At 38.8% G+C, this 23,405-nt stretch overlaps 1 protein-coding gene across 1 annotated transcript in view; it reads right to left on the reverse strand.

The window, feature by feature from the left end:
• Positions 1 to 23,405, reverse strand: part of frmd3 (FERM domain containing 3) — a gene marked incomplete at both ends in the record, with an annotated part of 47,377 nt that overhangs the window by 20,610 nt on the left and 3,362 nt on the right. Inside the window, 6 exons of the mRNA XM_083904981.1 lie at positions 553 to 640; positions 4,409 to 4,532; positions 6,174 to 6,271; positions 7,462 to 7,540; positions 9,334 to 9,376; positions 10,636 to 10,740. Of these exons, the coding sequence (XP_083761107.1) occupies positions 553 to 640; positions 4,409 to 4,532; positions 6,174 to 6,271; positions 7,462 to 7,540; positions 9,334 to 9,376; positions 10,636 to 10,740 (537 nt within the window). The remainder of the gene's footprint in view (positions 1 to 552; positions 641 to 4,408; positions 4,533 to 6,173; positions 6,272 to 7,461; positions 7,541 to 9,333; positions 9,377 to 10,635; positions 10,741 to 23,405) is intronic.

Raw genomic sequence — 23,405 nt, forward strand, 5'->3', positions numbered from 1 at the left:
TCTAAATAATAATTAAAACGAACACATTTTTGTGTTGCAGATCTGCACGTGCATGCTACTGTAGCCATTTCCAGCAAAACAAATCAGTAACTGCTCCAGTGAAGCAGGTAAAGGGATCTGATCTGCACCAGAGTCAATTTAAAAACATATATTTTTTTAATCTGCTCAGCATGTTGTGATGAGGTCCTTTACTCATTCATCACATCTCTATTGGACATTATTATGCAAAACAAACTGCCGTCTCTGAAGTTGTTTTCAGTTGAATATTATGCAAATGAGAGAGCGCAGATCAGTAATGTGTATGAAACGGGAAAGCGTCAAACTTTCCACTGAAGCCTGCAAAAAAACAAACGGCTGCAAGTGACATGAAGTTTGATGCAACACTTATGCTAATTATTGCTGTTTTTGTTCTTAATTACCTCCATTACAAACATGGCACTGACGGGTAAAAGTGGAAGTTCTGGCTTAAAAGAGCAGAGAATATTATTGGTTAATCCCGAACACTTGAACTAGATCAACTACAAACAAGTTGTGGCTTCTCAGTCGTGTTACCTTGCACGGATGAGGGTCAACTCCGTACGTTTCCAGGCTGTGAGCTCTTTGGAGCATGTTCAACTCTGCGAACGCAGCACTCTGACCCCTGAGGCAAGAGAGAAGAGGAAAATAAAGGTTTGTTAAATAAATGCAGTGATTCTCTTAATGTAAAATATGTCTTCAGTTACAAAAACTCTACATATCGTCTATTTTTTCCTTAGGAAAAACATGATGTGTTCCTATGGATTGAGTGAGAGTAGTTATCTTTTTTCTGTAAAAAGTAATCACCTTTTGCTATTACCATTTTTGGTTTACTGTATGCACCAGAAAAGGTACAGGATGACTGATAAACATCTTAAGCTGCTGACTATTGGCATGTTTACACCGGCACGGCACGGTAAGAGGTGTCCGACACAATAATCAAGCCGAACAATGGCGAACAGTAGATCAGTTAAAAAGACTCGACAATCCTAAAAATATGGATTAATCTCACAGTCTAGTGAATGTTCTGTACACAACGCCGTGCCAAGGCGGGACCATAGTGAAAAGGGCCATTTGACATCTATCAATGAGTTTATCCAAAACCTGAGACTGTCATTTTATTCTGAAACACTTTTTAAGTACTTGTTAAAATTCTCTCAGTCATGTGTGGAAATGGTCCTTGTCTGCTCTTAATTGTGTCAAAGCACCATCCCAAAAACACACCATTCCTTATTTCCTCCAGACAACTTCATGTATGATGCCATCAAGATGAGAAGCGGATTTTGTTAGAGATAGGAATCGGTATGCACCATTATGCACAGACTGTAAACATTTTTTATTTTTTTTTAAAAACAAGCAAGAGCATTTTAGCTGAGTCATGTTTGGGCTGTTTCTTTCTTTCTTTCTCTTTTTTTGGGAGAACAATATTTGTCACACAGATGGAGAATGAAGTCGTTGAAATGTGTGTCGACAGCCTCGTGCTTCATAAATGCTCTAAAGTGACTGTATTGACTTGAACACTGATGGTGTTGGTAGTTTAGATGAGATCAGATGAGATTAGGAGAGATTAGACTTTGTCGATCCTACACTGGGGAAATTCACATGTTGCTGCAGTTAAAAGACGGAGAATAAAACCACACAGTAGACACAAATTAGAGCAAAAGTACAGTGCAAAGTATAAAATAAAACGTGCAGAAATGTATATTTACATACTTGAAGTTTGTGATATTGGTACTGGTTTCTTCTCATCCCTAAAAGAAGTGTTTCATTCACCAATTATTTTTTTCCATGCATATTTTGGACCATGTTTTTATTTCATTTACTAGAGAATCTGAAACCATATCTTTAAAATATGCGCACCACGTCTCTGTGCCTGCCTTATTTGCCTCCATGGTCTGTGCATCCTTATTTCTGCTGCTGCTGCTGCTACTAGACACCGACGGTGCTCACATTTCTATTTCAGATCACACAGCAGCATGTATCCTCACATCTCTTCATCTCTACCCTGAAAAAAACCTCTAGAACGTAGCCAAACTTTCTCTGGGGTGAAAATCAGCCTCCTGAATAAAATGTAATGATTCATTATTTGTCACATGCAAAACTAAAGCAGTCTAACATGCACAGCATCACTCCTCCTCTGGAACGTCAACAATACCCCTTAAATTAATACTTAAAGGTGGTGACACTTCACTACCCGGGGTCACCTCCTCTGTAGTATATGACACACTGTGTGTAATAGATTTAAGTCATTAAATGTGACCCATATACAGAGTATAATATACTTTTGCATTAGTCTGAGTGCTGCAATGTTAAGAAACCGAGCGATACGTGCTGCTGCTCAACATGTGAGACAAAGAAGTCACTCCCTAACTAAATAAAAGTCATACTTGTAAACTACCTGAAACTACCTCTTTCTCTGCAGCTCAGTCACTAACTAATCTGTTAATCCTGTCAGTCAGAGCCGTCGAGGGCAGAGAGAAGAAGAAGAAGAGCATCATCATCATCATCATCATCATCATCATCATCATCATCATCATCATCTGCTGCTGCTGTGGGAAATGACGGACTCTGCTTTGATGTTCTATAATCACAGCGTGCGACCGTCACAAAGCTCACATCATCATCCATGAGCTGCAGCCATGATGGAAATAATCACCAACCACCCAGTGGACGAGCTTTAATGGAATATGCAGAGGTGGGAAGAGGACTGAAATATTCTACTCAAGTAAAAGTAGCACTGCTTTCATCACTGTTTACTTAAGTACAAGTAAAAGTACAGGTCTAAAAAGTAAAAACTTACTTTTTATGGGGATACAACGGGACACACATTTCACATGAATTGTTTTTAATTAAAGGCAAACCTTTAGAAATTAAAGTGCTGACAAAATAAAATATGTAAACACACGATGTGTCAGTCAAAAAGGGTCAACGGTCACAAATGCTTTCACTTTCTCACTCACTCAGGGATGCACAACGGACGGGATTTAAAACGTACAATAGTTCCCAAAAAAAAAACCTACTCAATTACAGTAACAATAAATTTGCACCTCTGGTAATATTTTATTTTATAACATCTGATCTTATGAATCTTACTTTTATTATCATGAGATAAAAAGTGAAACCTTTGAGTATTAATCACCTTCTCCTCATATTGTTTTTTATTATTATTACAGAGACAAACAAGGTTCAGATGCTGGAAAGGAGCCCTGAAAACTGACGAAAACATTTCATTTTTATGTTATTCTGTTATTATTGTTATTATTGTTTTTTTTTAATTCGCATAATATCCCCAGTGCTGTACATAATGACAAATATTAAGCAGGTATTTTCCAACAAATACACAGGTAATGGTTGATCATCTGTCTAAGAAACATCACAGAGAAATTGTTTCGCCAAATCACAAATCAGAGTATATATATATATATATATATATATATATATATATATATATATATATACACATATACACACACACACACACACACAATACAATACAATTTATATATATACTGTATATATGCGTGTCTCTGCAGTTTAAAGTGACCCAAAAGCACTTCTGCTGTCACGTTGTTCAATGCAGCGTTGACATTATGTTTTATTTATTATTACTTATTCATATATTTATGCATGTTTTTATCGCTATATTTGTAGTTTTTATTCCCTGTATTTTTAGTTATTTATTTCTTTTTTGTTCTTAAACCTTGTTTTAAGTCCAGTTTGGATCTACGTTGTCGCACTTTGCATTGTGTTTAGCGTTTAGTACGTTCTCTCTGCACCAAAACTGCCTCATTCCCTGTGCAATAGTGTAAATTATAACACTGTGTGTATATATGTGTGTAGCAAAGCTATTGTTTTATCTTGTTGTTTGTTTCTTGCACATATTTAATAGTATTTAATAGTCTTTATTTCCTGACCTTATTTCTACTTTTCTACCTTTTTGGCTGCTGTAACACTGCAAATGTGGGACAAATAAAGGTTTATCTTATCTTATCTTGTCTTACCTGTCATGCAGTGTCTCCTCATGCACTCTGGACTTGTGTTTTGATGAATGGTTGTGTGTGGAGCGGTGAAACTGTGGAGACTGAGTTGCCTAAGGCGATAAATAAAGTATAAATCCGTGTCTGGGGCTCTGAACTCTTGCAGTAAGATATTTGGGAGGTCATTTTCTTCCCAGGCATTCCACCCCTCAGCTTTCTCTTAACTCTATCCATCGTGTTAAAGTTTGGTTCTGATCAAAATTTAAATTCCAAACATCCCAGCAAACAAGCAAACCAAACCGAGTGTGAAAGACATGAATAATTCAGGTGTAATCCCTCTGCAAATGATCATAAAGCGTACGCGTCTGTCAGACAGAGGGTAAAACACTCACTCACTCACTCATTCGCACATTTACCTGAGTTCATTCTTGTGTATTTCCATAATCTTCCTCTCCAGTTTGAGCGATTGTTTCGGGAACAGCTTAAAGTCACTGATGTAGTCTGATGGGTGCTCCTCTGGGTCATAATCCCCAAGCTCAGCTGTAATGAGAGAGAGGGAGACAAATTGTTTAACACTAGGAATTGTGTATATTATGCTCCACCATCTTTCTGCAGAATAATAACATTAAACTACACTTTTCACATTTGAATTTGAAGCTAAAGCGGAACAAAATAGACCAAATACTTTCCAAAATCCATCCTTAATTAGCCGTCATAAAAGAAGCTTCAAAAACCTTTGAAGTTTAATTAAAATCTAATAATCCTCAAACGATGGCCGGGCTCTATAATCAACACCCTAACAAAGTGGGATAAGGACCTGCCCTTGTTAAAGAGAGCAGCTAATGTGTTCTCCGGGGAATTATCTCATCAAAAGTGTTCGTGCAGATCAGCAATTTGTATATCAGCCACAAGGGTTTCACGTACGTGATACAGCTAATTCCTCTCGTAATCCTCGGGAAAGCAAGCAGCTTCTGCTGCTGTGATTTAAGATTAATGTAAGGAATTAACGGGTGTTTCAACGCAGCCAAGGTCAGAGGGCAACTTTTTCTTTGTTTTGGCATTAAATTTGACATTCAAAACAGGTTACAAGACTATTTCTGATGCACTATTTCTATTCAGTTTGACTTCAGAGTGAAAGAGATTATATGAAATGTGTGTGACATGTTAGACCTGAAACCAAACGCTGTTCACAAATGATTTAATACATCGTTAAAACCTAAAAACACAGAACTCGGTCATTCCAAACTGAAATAATACCAACATAAATTAAAATTGAATTCAATTACCAGCATTAGTAATGATCAAAATGTTTCTGTCATGGTTAATACACCAGTATGTACACTCTTAGAAATAAGGGTTCCAATAGAGTTCTTCTATAAGGGCTGAAGTTCTACCTGGAACCATTTGCTTCTGAAAAATCCTTTCCCAAAGAAAGCATTTTTAAAGGGTTCTTGGTAACACTAATGGTTCCAGTAAGAACCATCTTGATCCAGAGAACCCTTTAAAACCCCTTTCCTGAATAGAGGGTTTTGAATAGGTTATTGGTGGAACCCTCCAAAAGGGCTTTTTATAAAGGTTCTACCTGGAGCCAAAAAGGGTTCTCCTATGAGGACAAGCTGAAGAACCTTATGGTTCTACTTACCACTTTTATTTCTAAGAGTGTAGAACCTCTTAAACTGAAATGTCATTTTTAATGCTAAAATGCAATTATTACTTTTGCCATCCATATTGTTTTACAAAAAAACTGAAAAAGTAATAAAGCACATTATAATTTCTTTACTAAGACGTCAAATTAGAGTTATTTACTTGTATTCTTGGTCAGGAAAATTTATTTTAGAGGTTGAATGTTGATTAATTGATCTGAATTAATCTCAAAAATAAAAGGTGAATTCAGTTTGTTATTTGCCCAAAAAAGAACAATAACATTTTCTACGTATATAACGTTTTCTCCTTTTTATACCAGGTGGTCTAACACATTTGTGAAGCACTGTATAACTGAGAAAATATATTGTTGACTGGGTGCAGCTATAGATGTGAACAAGTCTGCTAAATACACACAGTTTCTTTGTGTTAATGTAAATCTTAAATCTAACTCTAAGATGCAAAATCACATGAAGATTCACCATCAATAACATAATAAAAATAAAAAGAAAAGTACGTGGCTGTCATCACGTCTCTCACCCTGTATGATACAGGCTCCCAGATATGCTGCTTCAGCAAAAGGACAGAGGAGACGACCGTGGTAGATGTCTCTCTTTAACTGGAGGTAAAGGAGGTACCTGCACACACATGCATCACATGACGTCAGAAAAATGAAACTCAGATTGTAAATATACATTGTGTGTTGCTACAGGAATGAGAGAAACAAGCCCGTTGCCATGGAAACAACCACCACACACCAGGGCCTGACACTGTAGTTACTATGGGAACAACTTCTATATGGAGACTTGTTGCTGATACGTTGAATTGTTTTGCATGTTAACCAAAGAAGCAGAAGAGATGACAGTTGTGCTGTGATGACACAAGTGTGTGTGTGTGTGTGTGTGTGTGTGTGTGTGTGTGTGTGTGTGTGTGTGTGTGTGTGTGTGTGTGTGTGTGTGTGTGTGTGTGTGTGTGTGTGTGTGTGTGTGTGTTGCCATGGATACAGATGACTTTCCTCACACCAGGCTGCTTCTCTGAGTCACCTGACTCATTAAACGTGTTTCTGGACCAGAGGAACAGAAGCAGCGGGAGGAAAAGTGTAAGAGATCAGATGGAGGATTAGATTTATAGACTCAGTCTTTTGTTGCATGTCGGGTTTGGAAAAAAACAACATGGTTATGTATATTTTAACTCTTTCTTTCTTTTTGCTGAACCGATCTTCTCTATTCTGTGATCACATTTGACAAACTTTAACTCTCTCTTTCAGCTTCTTTGTCTCAAACTCTGTGCTTTATTATCCCCACTCTCATTTACTGTGTGCAGTACTAAAGTATTTTTTGTTTCGTTTTAATTTATTCAGAAATAGGGACAGGACAGATTAATGGACATATACAGTAATAGGTGTAAAAATGTCTCACTGTTTCTTTCTCACTTTTTCTTCAGTCAGATATTTTGATGTATCGATATACGATTGTCTCGCAATATAATGATTAAGCACAGAATGGCTGTATCGTGATGTTATTGGTATCACTGACCATGCATCGTATTGTGAGGTAATCTGCGAGTCCCTCAGCTGCTGCTGGTTATTTGTGAGCAGATGTAGAGTCACATATTATGTCTCTGTCAGATCACTGTTGAGCTTCTTGTCTCGAAGTTTTGTGCAGTTCATACATTTTTCAGCTGCACTGCAGTTTTAATGTTTAACAGATGCCTGGAAACACTCTTTCGGAGTTCTTCTTCTTTTGTTTTAGCATCGTGCAACAAACGAGGGAAAACGGAGAAAAATAGTTCTTTTGCACCCTGAAATCAACAATGCATGACTTCATACCTGGTGAGCTCCTCCTTGATTTTCATCGGCTCATGAGGATAAAACTTCACCCGGAAGCACATGGTGTAGGGCTGCTGAGCTGCAGAAGACAAGAGACACACAGAGGTTAGAAGAATGTGCAATATAGAGAATATAGAGTGCCTTTTCTCCTTTTTTTTTCAACACAACCAATAGACAATTTGATGAATATTTTTTTTTAATTTTCACCAACTATATAAACACACCCTTTGCAAAAAGTACTCAAGATGTTTAAAATCACATTGAATGGAATTGAAATGTGGAAACACGACACAGTTCAACGTTCTCTTAGCTTGTTTTTATGAACAAAAATAACATATAAACAGTCTATTTTGTGACTTTTAATGTGACTTTTTTAATTATCGCTACTTTATATCACAAATTGAAAAATGCGGCATAAAATGAATCACAACTTTGACTCGTAAGAAGACCAAAAAGTGCATTTTGTAAAGCATGAATATGTGACCTACAAACACACACACCCCCAGGATGCCCATATAAGGAGTTGTACATTATTCCCATGGCAGTTTATCATGAGTAAGCACTAAGGGTTAATACGGATTAAAACTGACGAGGGAAAAAAGAAAGTTGAGACAAAAAAAACAATCTTAATACAGATTAGAAACAGTAATTTCTCATCTCTCTCTTTCTCTCTCTCTCTCTCACACACACTGAACTGATGTTACAGAAAGACTCAGATCTTCCTCCTCTCTCTTTCCTCTCAGCCTCCTTTATCTCAAACCATCTCTCCATTATCCACCGTCTCTTATTTCCCCCCTCATTTCTTTCCTAATCAGATTTTTCCCCCCCACTATCTGTCACTCCCTCTTCTGAATTATCTCCCCATACGTCTTCTTTATCACTCTTTCTTCCCCTGGAATCTCTCCATCCTCTGTGGCTCCGTGTTTGTCGCCGATCTCCTGGCGCTGCCTCCTGTCCTGCCCTCGCACACACACACATGTTCCGACGAAGCTGAAAGCACCGCTAATAGCTCCTTTATTAATTTATAACAGGAAAGCGGGAGCAGAACAGTCATTAAGAGGGAGGGTGAACTTCAGACAAGAGGCAGGGGGGAACAGAGGGGGAGATAATTGTAAAGAGAGAAATATAATAGTCAAGAAACGAACTGCCCACAAACATTTTACTCTTACTGTTAGGTCTCTTATTTTTGTGAGTCAAAATCTGAGAATTAAAGCCCAGAGTAAGGTTGGATTAGATAAAAATATATAAATAGAATTAAAAAAAAAGAAGAGGAAGGTGGTGGAAACTAATCTGCACCTGCTCATGAAGCAAATGCACAATTTTCCTCTTTCACTGTGTGATTTTATTATGTCATTTTAGAGAAACTGCACTAAAAGGAAATGCAAGATGACACCAGGTCTGACTCAAATCAAATCAGAGCAGTGCAAAATATAACTTATACAGTTCAATGTAATGCTCTGAAGTCTTGTTCACTTGCTTTGAAATGGAGATTTTTGTCTTTTGCGACACTTTTGTTGTCGGAACACTTTCTTTTATCACTTTGGCTCCTTGTTATGAAGGGAAAAGTTGCTGTTTCTTGCATCTCTAGCTCTGTCACCACTCTGAAATGGCAATTTGAGCAGTGTGTCCTGGCAGAAATGTCAATTTATGTCTATCATAAAACAAAAATATATGGTTGTGACCCAGTGGTTGACGGGTAGATTCTCTGTATGAGTGAATAAGTAACTCTGCTGTAGATGTAGAGCAACTTTGCATGGTCATCAAAACTGGAAAAGTGCTGCTGAATGGACACAGACCATTTACCCTCGTAATGTTTAATGCATGTGATTTTAATTCTCAAAAAAAAATGATATAAAAAGAAAGCACACTTACACTTCAGCTGCCTCACCACAGGCTTGTTGGGCTCCAGCCAGTGCTGAGAGGAAGAGACATATTGTGTTATTGTCAGTGTACATCACACATGTAACCATATATATATATATATATATATGTATATATATATTTATTTTTATGTACATTATCTCACATATTAGGTGCGACTACACTGAAAGTGGTGGTAGAGTTTTATATATAAAAACATGAAGTTCTCATAATGTATTTACTATGTGGCAGCAAATAATAAATAATGCAACCACACACTCCAAAGAAGAAGAAGATCAACGTGAACAATAGCTATAGTATATAGTATATAGTATAATAGTTCTACATGGAAAATCTGTCGTATATAAAGTCTTCTGATGGAAACAGTCTATGATACAGGAGGATCTAAGGGAGAATCTAACTAATTTGACTAAAGCAAAGACAATAATATGTGAATTTGTGAGTTAATTAACAACATTAATTATGTGAGTTTACGTTTGCACATCCCCCGACTAATTTCAGTGTAATGATGAAAAAACAAATGCTCTTAATCACAATCGATCACAGTAAATTGTATTTGTCTGTCCATTTATGTGCATTATTAGACAGTCCTGCTCATTTTTTGTAATGTTGTGTTTAAGTACACACTCTTAGAAATAAGGGTTCCAAAGGGGTTCTTCTACAAGGGCTGAGGTTCTACCTGGAACCATTTAGTTCAAGGGTTCTTGGTAACACTAATGGTTCCAGTAAGAACCATTTTGATCCAGAGAACCATTTGAAACCCTTTCCTGAATAAATAACTGAGCACTTTTATTTGTGCATAGTAGAATCTTTATTTATATAGATTATAAATAAGTGCAGTCTGAAATACAGGAGACTGGACAGCTGTAGCTGTTTCTCAATTAAAATTGTTTTGGAATAAACTCCTCACTAATTCCCCACAGTGCCATTCTGCTGGCAGAGGTGAGCGATATTATTATTACGGGGACAGTGACGCATGTGAATAGAGAGCAAAGCTGCTTTCTCTGGTTGACACACACAAAAAAACACAATTCTGGTTATTTGTATTTTTCCTTTTTACTGAATATTTTATAAACCTGAATTATAATTATAATTATGAAAAAGAAATATTTAATAAGTTAAAAAAAAAGCTTATTTTTATGTTTTTATTTAATTTTTAAATACACTTTTGGGCCGATGAGACAATCAAAGACAAGAGTGCAAAACTCTAATGCGCTTTGGATGCAGAACATCATAATTCATACTAATTTGTTGACAGTTTCTGGGCGTCACCTGCACGTGTGTGATAGTTACCCTCTGTTTCTCGGGGTCCACATATCGAATGCCAAAGTAGTCTTTCTCTAGCAGGTTGTAATGGTTACACACATGGTCCAACAGGAACTGGCCTTTAGTGTCTCTCTGTGAAGACATCAAACACACACATACACAGTCATTCTGGAGGTTATTTCATGCAGGTATACTTTAATCTAAGCAGCAATCTGAGCAGTCTTTCCATCCATGCAGATTAATCTCCCAGAGCATCATCACATGAACAAAGTCTCCCGGGTGATATGTCTGTGACGTATTTTTATCAGAGTGTGTGAGACATGATGGAAAGACACACAAGAAGGTGTTTTTGTGATTATACATCGGCTGTGATCATACTCAAGACTCACGTCAGTAAATTCAGTCCACATGTACATCTCATCACCTAAAAGCACACAAGGTTTCACACAAAAATATCAATATCAAAAAATATATGCAAACCATGATTAGACATGTCACTGATGCACACATATGGAGGTGCACATATATCACAACACACACTGTACAATTAGGGCTGAACGATTTGGAATAAATATGGAAATGCAATTTTTTTTGACTGGAATTGCAATTATGATTAGCGATATTAGAGGGAATGGTGATTCAATTTTACATAATTGTGTTCACATTTTCATCGTAGAACATACACAATATTATCACTGTAGGGACAATATTTTATCTAAAACAGTGTTTTCATTTTGGCTTTAACAAAATATTGTGCCTCTGGGGATTTGAAAATTGCAGTTGACGTTGCATCATATGGATCTAGTGAAGAGGTGGGGTTTGGTGTGAGGGGGGGTGGCAGTCTCTGTGACCTGCTGATGAAGGTGGATTCTCTGCTCAGTTAAGCAGGCCTGACTGATTCAGAAGGAAATCGACCATTTTACCTTGTTGTGATATACAGTACTTACCACCTGACACAAACACACACACACAAACACATATAAAGCATTCCCTTTCCCCTTACCTTAACCTTAACTATCACACCTAACCCTTAACCTTAAGCGAGTTTGGTTTGTATTTATAAAGCGCTTTTCTACTCTTGATGGCCAATCTAAGCTCCTTTAAAGTTTTGCCATTCACACATTCACACCCATTCACTCACCCTTTCATACAGCACATTTCCTATCACTCATCCATTCGTCCGTCAGGAGCAATGTGAGGTTAAGTGTCTTGCACAAGGACATATCCGCATGTAGACACTAACGGAGCCGGGAAATCGAAAACCACAACCTTTGACTCGCTCTGCCATTGAGCTACCACCGCCCCAAGTCTACACTCTTAGAAATAAGGGTTCCAAAAGGGTCCTTCTACAAGGGCTGAGGTTCTACCTGGAACCATTTGCTTCTGAAAAACCCTTTGCCGTAGAAAGGGTTTTTCAAGGGTTCTTGGTAACACTAATGGTTCCAGTAAGAACCATTTTGATCCAGAGAACCCTTTAAAACCCCTTTCCTGAATAAAGGGTTTAAAAGGGTTCTTGGTGGAACCCTCCAAAAGGGTTCTCCTATTAGGACAAGCCATAGAACCTTATATGGTTCTACTTGGCACTTTTATTTCTTAGAGTGTGACCCTAAAACCTGTAAAGTTGCAAGAACCAGACAAAATGTCCTCACAGAGATAGGTTTGAATCAAAATTTGTGCTCACACACACACACACACATGACCCTCATAGACATAAAGCCACTTACCCTAATCTTAACCATCACAACTAAATGTCTAAGCCTAACCTAAACCCAATTCTAACCCTAAAACCATGTCTTAACCACCAAACGGCCCTTTAAAGAAGTGAGGACCAGCCATAATGTCCTCACAAAGCCACACACACACACACAAGACCAAACACACACTTATTGTGCAGAGTCGTTCATTCACTCACATGTGCTGATTACAGCGGCACACATCCCTATACAGTTGAAAAAGATTGACACACACACACACACGCTCACTCTCACAAACCCCTGCTGTCTTCTCTCCTGTCACATGGCTGCTCGGTCAGCAATGGTCGCTATGTTTTGTTCTTCCTCAGCAGGCAATAAGGACATTAGGCCCAAGTCATTAACTGCGTTCGCCGTTTTCTGTGTGCAGCGTCTGCAGCTGACATGCAGCAGCAGCTGCAGCAGGGTGATTGATTGATTGATTGATTGATTGATTGATTGATTGATTGACAACAGCTGGCCATGAGTGCAGGCTCACATCCATCTAATATAGAAAGTTCAGGTCTTACAGAGAAAGAGCACATATGTACATTGTCTGGGAGAAGGAGGTGTAGTGTAGTGATATGGTTGTAACTAATGATTATTTTTGATTAATTGAGTACTGGCAGCTGCTGATGGCTGTTTGTCTGTGTGTCACTTACATCTTATTTCATTTTTACACGAGCAAAGCAAATTCCTGTGCATGTACTGAATTATTTCTTTTTTAAAACACTGGAGACTCTCGCCCAGGCAACCTTTCAAATAAATGTCTCAGTGAGTCATGCGTCATTTCTTGGTCAACAATCTGTTATGGGCAGTAATTGCCACAAACAGTCACAAAAAAAAGCCAAGGATATTTTCATACAAATGTCACAGTCACAAATCAAACAAAAAACAGCACACACTGAGTTCCAAGTAGCGTCTCAAAGGCAAAACCGCAGCATCATTTCAGGTCAATTCACAGAGAAAACAAGTTCCCTGGAGATGAAACCATAAAAAAACCAACATGTTGAGAAGATAATTCCATTTTTAGAATTTACAAAGCTATGAATATGACTTTATTACATTACATTAACCTCTTTCCTTCCTGTCCTCTCTCTCTCTGTGTCCTCATCTTGCAGGCTGCAGGCTGCAGGATCCAGGTCCAATGTCAATGTTATTATTAATATGATTAGCAGTAGTCATTATTAATATGCTATAATTTAAGTTGATATTAGTATAATTTTTCTTATCAACAATCTCTGCTGCTGCCTGTATAAATGACATTGTAGTACAATAAAATGTCATAACTGAACCTATAATTTAATATAACTGTTATATATATATATATTAGGGCTGTCAAAAGATTACAATTTTTAATCAGATTAATCACAGGGTAGCTGTGGATTAATCACGATTAATCACGATTAATTACCATTCGTAAATATGCCAAAAAAAATCGATTTTTCTCTTTATATTGTTGTAGGAACGGAGAGATAAATAAAGTATGTGAAATATAAATGTAAAGAACAATAAAATACTGTAAATAACTTGTAAAAACCTATACAAACTTAGTAAAAAAGAAACATTACATTGTTAAAAAAAAAAACACATCATAAAACAATAGAAATAAATAGAAAAAATTAAATGCTGTAAATAACTTTTTTTAAACTATACATTGCACTGTAAATAACTCACATTATAAACAAAATATAAAGTATAGAAGTTAAATAGTTTTCTTGTGATACTAAACCAACAGCAGGAAATACCTCATCAGCACTTTGAAGCACTGCTTCTACTAGTTAGCGTTAGCGTCAGCTAGCATCCTGACGCTAATGTTAGCTGCTGTCTGTGTCCCCGTTAGTTAGACAGTGACTGTTAATGTTATGATTATATCATTATCTGCGCCAGCAGCGCCACTTACAACTGTGTGTCTTTCTTTCTTTTTTCTTCTTCCTCTTCTAACTTCCTGATTGATAACTCCTCTTCATTTTCCTTCACCTTCACACAGGTTAACGTGAGGAGACGTGGGGCCCCGTTAGGGAGGTTTCCTACCGAGATGTCATTGCAAATCAACCCTTGTTGTTTAAGGGAGACGGGGATGCAGCTGCTCACTGATGCATTAAGGTCCGACTGCGGGAACCCCCCTATCGGCTCGGGGCCCCAAGCAGTTGCCCGCCGCTTTGCCTGTTCATAAACTGCACGTCTACCCGTAGCGCGATGATAGTGAGAAAGTGCGTTAATGAGTTTAAAAAAATTAACGCGTTAATTCCACAAATAAACATGACAATACATGACACATTTAAGTAGTGTTCTTTTATTTTAAACTGTGTCATGTCTAACAAAATGAAAGAAAAGCATCACAAGTTGACCATATGAAAATGCTCCAAAATTACTGGAAAATTAGGAATTTGGGAACAAAACATTTCTAAAAAAAACAATGAAGATGAAAATTTGGTTTTCATGAAAATCACATAAATGTATTTCCTAGGGTGAAAACCACCTGGCAATGGTGTTCTAGGGTTAAAGTAACACAGATATAGATTATAAATAAATTATTTACACTTACTCCTCCAACAGTAACAGGACCGGGTCGTGCTTGGTCGAGTTTCCCTCACAAAGCTAACAGCAGCAGGTGAAGGCCGCAACAATATTCTCCCTTATCCAGGCCTCTTATTTCTATCAGTCTCCTTAACCCGCTTTAGCTCTTGTGCTTCCTCTGCCATGACATCCACTCAATGAACATTTTCAACTTTTAAAGATAAAATAAAATAAAATAAACACAGTAGATGAAGTTTAAAGGTGCATTATGTAATAAATCTAAATCAACTGGCCATAAAATCCTCCTAATATGTCACAGAGACTCAGGAATAATGTTCATATAACAAACTGAACTCACCAACAACAACAGTACAGACAAAATATTTGCATTAAAAATTATATTTTGCAGACTGCAAATCATGTTTATGTTTTGAAATCATGTTTTGGCATGTGGCGCCACCTACCGCCGTCTACCAATCATTGCAGTCAGTAGAGTCTCAGCTGCCGAGCAACCACGGGTTGCCAGTTATGTCAGAAAACGAAACCTAAAAGACCTCGGTATTTTGAATTTGAATGTAGTAACTGTTTTTGGCCACATTCTTACATATGGCACCTTTAAAATGCATGTGGGGTATAGGCTAGTCTGAGTAAGTGAGTTTTGAGTCGAGAGTAGAATGTTGTAGTTCTTTTTGTGGCACGGACCCAAAAACCAGCAGTTACATCATCGCCACTGAGGGCGATACGGACCAACTCGGGTGACATTCACTCTGTTATGAGTTGACCACCAAAATAGTCCTGCAGACATTATTTGAGGGGTGAAATCCTGCATAGTGTCGCTTTAATTAGTAGTAAGTAGTAAGTAAGATAATTACTTTTTCAGCTGCAGCTAATGTAACCTGTTACACAGAGATTCTAAAAGCAGCAAAGGAAGGTGCTCGATCCCTGTGACCTTTTGTTGCATCGCTGAGAAACACTGTTGGCTGGATCGGGTTTATTGTTATGTCACTGTAACACAAGTCGGTGTGTTCTTGTGGGCGTACGTGTAGGATAAAAGGCCGCCTCTGTCTGCTGCAGTGTCTCTCCACATCTCTTTTAGGACTCGCAACCGATCCGTGACAACGGTGTCAATAAACTGTTAAATCTGCAGAGCAAAAAGACGGGAAACATACACACACACAGCTTCTAAAGCAGAATATCGCCAAACAACGCCGTGCCTCTGTCTGGTTCTCCAGGGCAGAGAACTGATGCCAAGAGGGAAGAGAGAGAATAGACTAGACAGAGAGCGAGCCAGGGCCAAACATGCCGCGAGGCTGACACAGACAAGTTGGGAAAGAACAGAGCTAAAAAGGAGAGTAAATAAGAGAGAGGGACTCATAGATCGACTTAAAGAATACAAGACGGAGAAATATAATGAGTCTGTATCATGTCCAACAAGGGCTGAATTCATATTTCATACATCCAAAGGCTGAGCATTAAAAATTAACCTGGTCATCCTGTAACTACATGATCTCATCTAATGACGGCAAAGTGCTTTCTTCTTCTGCCTCGCTTCAACACACACACACACTTCAAATAGAGCCTCGGCGTAGAGTGTATTCAGTTTAGCAGAAGCAAAGTGCACTTTGACGTGTGTGCGCACCGGAGCGAATCCACCCGTGCTCTACCATTTTCTTTCTCGATAAAGGCAAAACCCGACCTCCTCATCCTCAGAGTCCACCAGACACGCGGCAACAATTACATGGGGACAAGGAGTAAAAATACACAAACATCAATAATTTATTTTATCCTGAATACACGAAAAAGTCTGTCAAACTTGGACGAGTCAAGTAAGTTTGCCGACTCGATCACATCTGCTGTAGTTGTTGTGTTTTAACGAACATGAACATGAGCTCAGACTATAATTCAATTTGATGGAGTGTTTATAAGAAACAATTTATAGGAGAAGCTTTGAATAACATAGAAGTCAAATAGTTGACACTGAATGTCAGTTTTGACCAAAATATTAGATTTCTTTAGTCACTCAAATGTGCTTGTTCATGTCCATGCTTGTTTTGAGATTATTGTAAAAAAAATTAATGTATATAACATAATAACAGTTCCCTATCTGCATGGAGTGTGCATGTTCTCCCTGTGTGTGTGTGTGTGTGTGTGTGTGTGTGTGTGTGTGTGTGTGTGTGTGCGTGTGTGTGTGTGTGTGTGTGTGTGTGTGTGTGTGTGTGTGTGTGTGTGTGTGTGTGTGTGTGTGTGTGTTACCTCCGGGTTCTCCAGTTTCCTCCCACAGTTCAAAAACATGCGTTTTGGGGATTCGGCAAACTCTAAATTGACCATAGGTGTGTGTGTGTGTGTGAGAGAGTGAATGGTTGTTTGTCTCTATGTGTCCCCTCATGATGGACTGGTGTCCTGTCCAGGGTGTGACCCCGCCTATCGCCCTATATCAGCCGAGATCGACACCAGCGCCCCCTGTCTGTGAGCCTCACTTTGAGGATAACGTGGTAGAAGATGGAGAAAGTAAGAACATGTTGGGTGAGTAAAATCCAAAAGCAGTGACACACACATAATGATCACATACCAGCTGACTCCAGTGCAGTGACAAAAAACAAAGCCAAATCAAAACTAAAATCTGTAAGACTATATTTAGAAATAGAGTCCTTGTCGCCACATCTCTATTAATAACAACAACTCAACAATCTTTACTCAATTCTTCCGATTCCTATCTACGTCTCGTGACTTCACGGCGAACACTAGGACCCTGCACACACTCGTTTGTGGTTAAATTAATATGCATGCCAGCTCAATTATGACTTGGTACCTTACTGAATTTGATGCGATTCATTTCATGACATGGCACGCTTAATTGACTGAAACATTGTGTGTGAGGATGCCAACACACACTCTTTTTGGCTCAGAGAAACTAGAAACTATAGTCAAGAAGACATTGACAAGATTAGAAATAATGATTTTTATTCAAAATAAAAACGTTGCCCTTTCGTCAAAGAACCAGCAACCATCATTGCACAAGGGTTTTCAAGGGTTTTCTAATCATCCAATAGCCTTCTAACGCGATTAGCAAACACAATGTATCATTAGAACACTAGTAATGGACCTCTATACACCTATGTACATATTCCATCAAAAAACAGACGTTTGCAGCTAGAATAGTCGTTTACCACAATAACAATGTATAGAGTGTATTTCTGATTCATTTAAAGTTATATTCATTGGAAAAAAAAAAGTTTTTCATTCAAAAAGGAAATTTCTAAGTGACCCCAAACTTCTGAATGGTAGTGTAACAATAACTATAAAATAATGAGGTTTTAAAAGATGAATGTTATTTCCCCCTCTTTACCTCCACACAAACCAATCTGAGGCTGCAGTTAAAACAAGCGCTCCACTAATTCATGGCTTCTCTGAGCTGCTGTTGCTGCTCTTTAGGGAAATGGAGATTTAAGACGCCAGTGGACCAATCTGCCAATTTATTTGCCAATTAAGATAAGTTTGTGAGTAGACCTCTGCGCGTATATGGGACTACATTGTTAACTGTTGTTACCACGCTGCCAATATTTCTAAAGCCGGTGTGTATTTACCACCCACATCCACGAGCCCTCAGGCGAACAAGTGCATTGATCGAGAGGCTTGACCGGGATGCAGGAGAGACTAATCGATGCCTGACATTGAGGGTTTGGGAAAAGCAATTGAATAGATCAAAGAGCAGGGAGAGCTAACAATGAAGCTGTTTTCTATCTTTTTCTCAGGAGGCAGAAACACATTCCGCCCATCGCCCTCAAACGTGATAACTCTCTATCCTCTTTTTCCTTTCTCAGTTCACTTCAAGGAGCTTTTGGATTTGCATAAAGCAAGTCACTTCACACTGTCTGGTTGGACCATAAGTGTACACTCTGGCTGTTTACAGCATTTATCTGAGAGACATAATGTTGTTTACTCTGAGAGGGAATCGAGTCATTTAGGGGCTCCAGGGCTTTTGGCACATAATATTTCTTTAAATGTCACATTCTTTCATGTTAGAGCCTGACATATTTGCTTTATTTAGTTGGAGGTGGGAAAATTTAGAAAGAAGTTTGAAGAGTGATTTGCTGCAAATTTATGACACACTTTACACACACAATTTATTTTAAAGGTTCCATATTATACCCTATTTCTCCAAGATAAACTAGTTCCCTGGTGTCTTAATGAACATGTCTGTGACATGCTTTGGTCAAAATACCATAAGGATGAAGCACCACAGCAGTTCAATCACCCTGCCAAAACAGCCCTGTTCAGAACGCTCTGTCTAGTAGTATCTCTTTAGGTCCACCTTAAAAAAAAAATTAAAACAAAACTTAAGGGACAGGAAATGACATCAGCCACAGAGGCTACTGTGAGCTAAAGGCAGTTAGCATTTGTAAAAGTGATCATTTGCAGGCTCTAGCAGGCACTTTGCCGTCATATATAATGTGTATCCACTGGACAGATAAATCCTCTGAGGCTGGAAGTTTGTGTAGAACTCTGCGCTGCACTGTGGAGCCAAGAATAGAACTTTTCGCAGACGTCCGGTGAGCGCGGATGTCAACATTGCATGTTTTATCACCTGGACTTGACATGACTGAGTCATCTTTTTTCACACTTTGCTGACTGGTAGGGCCTCCAGAGTCCCAAATATAAGGATGTAAATGATTAAAAAGTGGATTTTGCATAATATGTGACCTTTAAGTTGATTGTTATACCTTACACCTGACTTAATGAGTCAGCTATAGATTCGGGATGCAAATGCAGATCATTCTCACGGGCTAGGCTGATAAAAGGATTGGGAGAGAGAGAGAAGCCCTTTCTGTCTTTTATGGAACACATCCAATTTATATTCAAGGAGGAAACCTTTGTGAAATGATAGTTGACCTCTCCACCTCCACCTTTCTTTGTAAAAGCCTCCCCGTCATCGCACTTTTTATCAGGACGTTTCCCAGCTCGTAAAAATGCTCACTCTTCTTAATGGAAATTGAAGGTATGACTTCACACCTGCTGTGTCACAGACATATTAGGTCTAACCTCTCAAACCACTGACCACGTGTACTTCTACAGACTGTTTGGTATACGAAGGACTTCTTTTATCCTCGGTGCACTCTTAGAAATAAGGGTTCCAAAAGGGTCCTTCTACAAGGGCTGAGGTTCTACATGGAACCATTTGCACCATCTTTTGTCTCTTTTATCCAGACTGAAATATCGAAACAATTCGTCATGACATTTTGGGACCCTAAGAGTTTGAATTCAACATATTCTATCACTTTTATAGCACATACACAGGTTTTTGTCAAAAATATCCAACCCTAACCCTAAGATTAAGATTAATTACTTTGGCGAGCCTTTGATTTTCAATTACATCTCACATTTTTTCAGTTATTTTATTATTCCTGTGCATGCATTTCCGAGGCATATAAGTGAATGATACTTAACATACTTGCTTAGAGATGAACCATCATTAAAGGTTGACATCTATTACCTTATATATAGATATACAGTTTTAAAATGTATTATAATCTGCAAACACACCAATGACATGATGACTAATGACTACAACAGTAGGTTAAACTACTCCTTTAAACTGCTACCTCCTTGACACTCTCAACAACTATATTTTTAACCTTTATTTATTTTTCTCAACGAAGAAAATGTAAATCTACAAATGCTGCGACATGCAAAATATGACGTTAATTTCACTACAAAAGAGACTAAAAGACCTATGCAAAAAACAGTATATCGGTATCAGGTATCGGCCCAAGCACTTACAATATATCGGCATATCAGCAAAAGGTCAAATATCGTGCACCCCTAACATATATAAAGGGAATTAACTATTTTAATCAGCTATAAGTGCTGATAGCAGTGACTGTGACCTATCGCCTTATCGTCACCTGCAGTGCAGCAGCGAGCACATAGACACGTAAACGTGCACACCAAGGCACGCACAAATCAACGCACATGTATGAAATATGTCACATGCACCTTCCACACCCTTCATGGCTGGGCACACACGGCCTAATAATCTTAGCCGGGGGGGGGGGAGAGCCATCACTTATCAACATGTGGAGCAGAATCACTTTCCGTTTGTGATGGACCGTCATCGCTCTTGTTTTATGTACGGCCGGACGCTCAGTCACGGGCCGGTGGGACGGCGAGAGAGAGCGACTGCTGCAATGTGTTTGCACACACATGTTGGGACGCTGCGAAGCAGCTGCCTTATCGCCGCTTGCACAGAGCGATGACACTTTGTGTGTGAAAATGTGCGAGAATGAGTGTAAATAAAAGGCCTGTTTGCAGGTCCCTGACTGTTTGTGTTTGTCCACGCCTTTCACTCTTGTAATGCTGAAAAAGCAGTGGACATAAAACATATCTCACTATGATATGATGGGAGTTCTCTTTGTCTATTGAGGGTGTGAAAGATCATGAAACATCAGTGTATTTGAATGTTCTTACACCAAAAAGAAAAGGGGTTTAAGGAGCTCATAAACACAAACTCATATCACATAACAGCCGCTTTCTCTTTATCTGCTTAAAATCCACACACACACACACACACATTATCAACACAACATCAGAGAGCACAAACCTCTGCCAATACAATATCACACAAATCCTGAACCCAGATCCTTGCACAGATCATCACCAAAATCCAATAAAGTCTTCCTACATTCAACCCACTTTTCCCAGAAAATGTAATTTTTCTGTTGTGCATTACAGGCAGAAATAGAAGCACAGCCATGATGAGAGGAGGTTATAAGTGGTCATCATTTAGTCAGGTGACAGTGAGGAGTCTGACCTGTCACTGAGCAGGACAATAAATATCAATAAAAGCCCACGTGTGACCCCTGACCTGACTTAGACCTTCCTTGTCTTTCCTTCACATCGTGTCTTCCATTTTTAACATTCCTTTCTAAATCGTCTCATTTATGACGATGACATTGATCTTGTCTCGTCTACCATCTCTCTTTTAATGTTGTCCCTCCCTTCCTGCCATCTCATTCCCCTGTCTCCACTCAGTCGCAAGCACAAATAAGAGAAAAAAAACATTCTTTTTCTCTTTAGTCATCATCGAAAGAGCATCAAATAGGCATAAAAATAGAAAACTGATGTTATTTATAACTTGTTCCATCAGCCAGGAACAATAGCACTGCACCCAAACATGCACACGCAGAACAACGCTGCTGCTGCTGCACCACCTCATCTCTCCTGGACCAAGTCAATGCAGTGGCAGTGAAAATCAATAGCAGCAACCATTTGCATCTTTAAATAGTATATGTGTACACGGTGATGAGAACAGAAACGGAACAAACAGGGAAGGAAACATCAGAAGCTTTCAGAAGTTCAAGTTATTGAAAGTTATTTTGGTGCCAAGCAGGGACTTCTCCCTAACGGCAGAACTTTGAGTCCACTTCCATGTAAGTGAACGTAGTTTTACCTCCCATACACACACACACACACACACACACACACATTGTGTAGCAGTGCATCACTTGACAAGTGACTGATGTTGGCCTCATGAAGAACAGTGATCTTTTTTAATTATACATGATGTGTCACAGAGCAGGAGACGGGAGTAATGGAGAGATCTCTAGGAGAGGGAGGGAGGAGGGAGGAGGGAGGAGGGAGGAGGGAGGAGGGAGAAGATATGGATGAAAGATGTAAAAAAAAATAGAAAGGGAGAAAAGTCGTTCCTGGGGAGTAAATATGAGGCTGAAAAGTGGAGCAGAGAACGAGTAGGAGGGGTGAAAGGAGGAGCAGCGAGGTAAAGGATGGGGAACACGAGAGCCCGGAGGAGACGGGAGAGAAGGACGGAAGAGAAGGACGGACGGAGGGGATTCGAAGAGCAAGAGTGGACGATAAAGAGGAGCAGATGAGGTCGATGTACATTGATCTTGACGTGTCTGTCCTGCAGCAGGTTAGAGTTACTATTACCCATGAACATAAGAGAGGGAAGCTGGACACGCTCGTCCTCCAGGCCTGACACACAGGACGCTGTGCTGACTTTCATTTATTTGGACAAGCATTAACCTATAACCACAATCCAAGTCTTAAACCCTAAACTTAACCAATTACTCAGAGAAAGAGAGTTTCTAATTAGGACCAGGTTTAGGTCTCTATGAGCACGACTGGCATAGGCAGAGTTTGACCTGGGGAAACAGTACACAGTAACTAATGTGACGTGATACGCAGAGACGACCGACTACACACAGCTAGAGAAGACTACAGCGCCAAGCTTGCACACAGGCTCACTCAGCTACTGACCACTTTAAGTATACAAAAGCTGGGGTCGGTGTCACTAAAACATAACCAAGGCCAGAGTGCTAGTTACTAATAACATAACATACACTATACAACCTATACAATTTGTTTTGTGTTTTCCATTAAAAAAAAACCTTTTATTAATCAAAAGAGTTGCGAAATGAATAGAAAATATAGTCAAGACATTGACAAGATTAGAAGTAATGATTTTTATTCTAAATAATCATTTTGCCCTTTGGTCAAAGAATCAGCAAAACTGTTTTCAGCTGTGCTAAC

This window comes from Microchirus variegatus (genome assembly GCF_963457635.1).
Source record: "Microchirus variegatus genome assembly, chromosome: 18".
Lineage (NCBI taxonomy): Eukaryota > Metazoa > Chordata > Actinopteri > Pleuronectiformes > Soleidae > Microchirus > Microchirus variegatus.